General features: G+C 43.9%; 1 protein-coding gene across 1 annotated transcript in view; it reads right to left on the bottom strand.

The window, feature by feature from the left end:
- Positions 1 to 3,882: 3,882 nt before the first annotated feature.
- The window catches only part of LOC137659841 (uncharacterized), a 1,613-nt gene continuing 495 nt past the window's right edge, over positions 3,883 to 5,000 (bottom strand). The window contains exons 1-4 of the mRNA XM_068394628.1: positions 4,991 to 5,000; positions 4,859 to 4,900; positions 4,059 to 4,526; positions 3,883 to 3,896 (exon numbers count right to left, since the gene is read on the bottom strand). The exon at positions 4,991 to 5,000 is cut by the window's right edge and continues 495 nt beyond it. Of these exons, the coding sequence (XP_068250729.1) occupies positions 3,883 to 3,896; positions 4,059 to 4,526; positions 4,859 to 4,900; positions 4,991 to 5,000 (534 nt within the window). The remainder of the gene's footprint in view (positions 3,897 to 4,058; positions 4,527 to 4,858; positions 4,901 to 4,990) is intronic.

Below are 5,000 nucleotides of genomic sequence, written 5' to 3'. Positions count from 1 at the left end.
CTCAATGCAGCTACCTTCGAGTTAGAGAAGCCCTTCTCCTTCATCGAGGATGAAAGTAGGGCTTGAGCCTTAGCGTGGTCCATGATTATGACCTCCTTCGGCTCTGTCTCCTCCCTTGAAGCTGGTTCTTTTCTCAGCCGGACATAGCAGTCCGGATATGATGCCTTGCTGGGCCAGAATTCCACCTCCTCTAGGGGAACTGAACCCAGCTTATCCGAGATGACGATCTTCCCAGTCGTCATCGGCATGTGCTCAGCATACCTCCATGGGTTAGCATGTGAGCATAAGGGAAGGTCTTTCACATTGAGCCTTTTCCGGGGCCCATGTGATTCTGCCAGGGACTGCATCCACAGTTCCATAGCAGCTGCCTTCTCCTGATTCTCCTTCTGCATTTGTTGGATCATACCAACAATCGAAGAGAGGGCCTGTCCCAGCTCTACTGGGAGACCGGCCGATGTTGAGGGAATAGGCTCCGGAATCTGAACCGGAGTACCGACACCTCGTCGACCTCATCCTCTACGACGTCCGGGGCTTGAACTTCATCCTGACCTTCTGCCAGGAGGTCTTGTTCCAAACGCTCGTCCACGTCAGACATCCTGTCATCTAACTGGATGTCTTGCATCGCGACCGCGACTTCAACGTCCACCTGGACCTGATCTTGGGGGATCTCCTCTTGAGGCTGGGGAATCACTGCATCAGCTGATGCCTTGGGAAAAAGATACGCCCTCATCTTCTCACTTGGAAGATAAGGGCCAGAGGTGTTCTTTTGGAAGCCCCTTACCCAGGTACGAAGCTTCTCCCTTGCTATATCCCTTGATTCCGCCGTCCTAGGGGAATCAAAAGCCTCAGTAATCAGGTTAGTGCATACAGTACATACCTGAGGGTCCCAATACTGGAGATCATCCTTGGAGACAGCGCATGCTGCGTGTCTCCTACAAAACTCATGTCCGCAGAGGTACTTGCTGCGGACGTTGCAGAAAACATTTCCGCACTTCGGAGGGTCCTCCTGTAAAGAGAAGAAATTTCCATGAGTATCAAGTGAACTATGTATCACTGGATATGCATAGTATAGCATAACAATTCATAAAGGAAAGACACACACTTGTGTTTCCCTCACAACCCATTGTTGCAGCCTTCCAGATAATAAAATCAAATGGTTAATCTCTTCTAGAGTAACCAATGCAAGGTTTCCAGAGGAAACAGGTGAAGCTCACACCTAAGCAATGATTTTAAGATCCTGGATAATAGACAGGAAAGAACTCACTTTCCTATCTGTAGGGCAACAGCAAAGGGATGTGCAAGAAAACACAAAAGTGTTAGAACACACAGTGCTGTACCAAAACCCTTACCATAGTTTTCTTCTTACTGTATATGTTATACTGAAGAATACTAGTACAGTATAGGGGGATACGTGCCGGCCGGCACACACCATAACTAGCTTTAAAGTATACTACTTAACAGCTATAAGGCGGCAGAACTCTGGTTCAAATGCATGTGCCGGCCGGCAGCAACTGCCGGCCGGCAGCAACTGCCGGCCGGCAACAGCCAATGTCGGCCGGCAATGGCTGCCGGCCGGCAACTACACGAGGTAGTACCCAGCTGCCGGCCACACTCTTGGTGACCGGCAGACAAGGGCTGACATAAGCCGGCCGGCAAAGGTACAAGACCGATGCCAGCCGGCAGCAAAAGAACCAGAGGACTACACCTGCCAGGCTGCCGGCCTCATAGGCCGGCAGCCGGGTCGGGTACAGCACTAGAAGAAAAATAGAATGGATGCCGGGATAAGAGTGTACACTACCTCCAAGCCCGGCAATCGAAAGAGTGCATATAAGGAAGGGGAGAATCTAATTCAGGCTTCCTGACCAATGCCGTCTGGCTCTACAGGCAGGCATGGATGAGGGACCAAGGGAGGTCCGGGCAGCACTCAAAATATAAGACCCTTGCCGGGACTGAGTCAATTCCACATCCTAACCTAAACTAGGTCCAGATGTAGAACGACGTACAGTACTGTAATGGCTAGGCCATTACGGAGATAAAGGGGGAAGGGACAAGAGGGTCCTAGCAACCTTGCTTTAGTGACGGATCACCCGCAGCTAAGAAACTTATCTTAGCCTAAGGGAGATCTAAGGGGGAAGGCCAGCAATACTTGCCAGCTCCCAGAGCACCAAAGCAAGGAAGGTGTTGCTACTCCCAGGGAAAGAAACTTATCCTCCCCCGAGAACAGCAACAAGGACTAGTCTGGTAGATCACAAAAGAAGGAATCATATCCACAGAAACCTTCGGTAGTGACCTAAGGAGGCTAAGCCCCCTTTGTCTGTGTCAGGCCAGCAAGTGAGACTCTACCCCAAGCCAGACAAACACAGACTCAGACTAAAAAACTCTGTTGTTCTGTCCCTCTTTGAACCATACTACTGGAACAGGAAGGTACAGTAACACCCCAGTATAGTTTTATCGAAGATAAATTCGGAAAAAACCACTTAGGGATAAGCCCAAGGCTTAAACAGAGGGAAAGGGATTGCATACCTTCTCCGAAGAAAAGAAAGCAACCGGGGAGTATGATAAAGTATACTAAGGCTCCATAAGCAACTTAGCCTAGGCACCAAGAGAATCGATTACCTAAATCACCGAAACTCACTCGTATACTATCTTGGAAATATTCCACATAGTCTTAAATGTATAAAACATAGCCTAAGCTTCAATAAAATTTTTATTACACTCGGAAAAACCAAAATCATGCATGAAGTACTAGGACCAAACGACTAGGCTACATGGCCTAGCGTAGGCCAGAATGGCGAATACTTCGCCAAAATAATACTAAGCACGAAGGAAATCCTATGTAATGCTAAATAGCTAAAATTTATTAAAGCAAAACAACCGGGAATGTCGCTCTGACTAACTAAACTTATACCTAGCGAGCGACAGCGTCCAGGACGCCTCCGGTAGGCTACGGCTCTTGTATCAAAGATTAATCCTATTAATCACTCAAAAATTTACCAAGAGCCTACATTTATACATAAAAGACATTATACTCAACTTATCAGAGGCCGACGAAGACGGAGAAGCCATGAAAAGTAGAATAAATCCAAGATTTGCGAGAAACACAGGAAAAAACACCGAGTTGTTAAGCTACGCAAAAAGGAATACAGATGGCGCCAGGATTGGCGCCAGGCACGCATACGAATCGGATGATAGGGAGCCTTGGGAGCGGCTCCCCTTTTTCTTTCCCGAATTCGTTTCTTGCCAATCGCCTCCTACGAGACGAAATCTCTGTCCAGGATGCAGATTGCCATGTGGCGTGTCAAGAATACGTCCTCTGATATGTCGCGATATCCCTTTCACGAGGGATACTCGCTCCAGGAGTTAGAATTCTGGTACCTTAAGGTAAATTCTCTGGGAATATCGCCGTAGTTGTAATATACCCTAGGAAGCTACCCTATAGGAACTTCCATCAGGACGACATGGCTTGAGCCCAAAAATATATATGTATATATATATATATATATATATATATATATATATATATATATATATATATATATATATATGTTACAGTCAATCTCTAAATCAAGACAATTTGTAAAGTGACTGATTATTTAAGGTAATTTGTGAACTGCCTAGTTCACCCAGGCATTTTATAAATCAGCTGGAAATCGCAGACAAATTACAAAGTGACTAAAATTTTGATAGATTTTCTTGGCATAATGACTGAAATGATCCTGCTATGGATCACAACTCTCCGACCCCGCCAGGCCGAGGAACGTGTGTGTGTGTGTTCTAAAATGCGACATTTTTATTATCATATAATTTTTATTCTTACAATTTAAACTAGAGTGGCACCGTAATGAACAGACAGAAAAACAAACCTGATTCTTGAGTAAAACTTTATTTTGTAAAACCTGAGGAACGAGATAATTACAAAATTAAAACTTAATTATAAAATGCGATATTTTTGTTACATCATTTTATATTCTTACAATTTAATCTAGAGTGGCACCGACTATTGCACAAGTGACCTTCTTTGTAACATTTACAGCGATTTATTTGACACTGTTTCTTGCCTGCAGTGCAGTTGGACTTAGCATAACCTTGACTACCAAACCTAGATGATTGCTGTACTGCCTGACGAAGTCCAATTTCCTTGTCTGCACTTACTTCATCAATGCTATACAGTTGATGGCTGCAGATATCAAATTGGCTCCTACTATAGCGGGCCTTGAGGATCCAATCTCTCACGTGTATTCGATACATGTCATTTTCGTTATGATCTAGGATAACACCGATAACATTTCGTGGATCACCTTTCCCTCGATCAACTAACGGGATGGGAATTTTCACGTTTTCTCCTGGATCACCTGGGACGTGTTCTAAACGACTACGTTTGACCATGCGCTCAGCTTGAGCTAACTGACCAGCTGATGCTCTGGACCGTTGAAGTGCTATGTCTTCTTGGAGCTGATGAAGTCTTCCTTGAGGATTCTGGCCACAGGTTGGACTGACTGGATAGGCAGAGCCCTCTGCTGAGCCATCTGAATGAAGGCAAACAAAGAATAAATGCAGTTACTTTTCTTTCCTTAATAACAAAGGAACATTCAATTAATGGAGATAGATTTGCCATGTAGTTTTGAATTTAACCAAATTAGTTTAATATTTACATTTTATAACAAAAGATTTTTTTTATAAAGCAGGGCTCTCTGATGAATCATCTGAATAAAAAAAACGAATTAATGCAGTTACTTTTCTTTCCTTATTAGCAAAATAAAAAAGAAATAATTAATGGTGATAGACTTGTCATGTAGTTTGAAATTTAACCAAATTAATTTTCAGTTACATTTTATAACAGTATTTTTTCCCTCTCTACCTGGCTGAGCAAAGTCCTCTGGTGAGTCATTTGGAGGAGCATCTGAATAAACGAAAACAAAAAATTGATGCAGCTACTTATCCTTCCTTAATTATTTATTTATTTATTTATTTATTTTTTTTGCATCTCTACCTGGCTGAGC

This window comes from Palaemon carinicauda, chromosome 20 (assembly GCF_036898095.1).
Source record: "Palaemon carinicauda isolate YSFRI2023 chromosome 20, ASM3689809v2, whole genome shotgun sequence".
In the NCBI taxonomy this organism is placed as follows: domain Eukaryota; kingdom Metazoa; phylum Arthropoda; class Malacostraca; order Decapoda; family Palaemonidae; genus Palaemon; species Palaemon carinicauda.
This window is presented reverse-complemented; position numbering and strand designations above follow the sequence as displayed.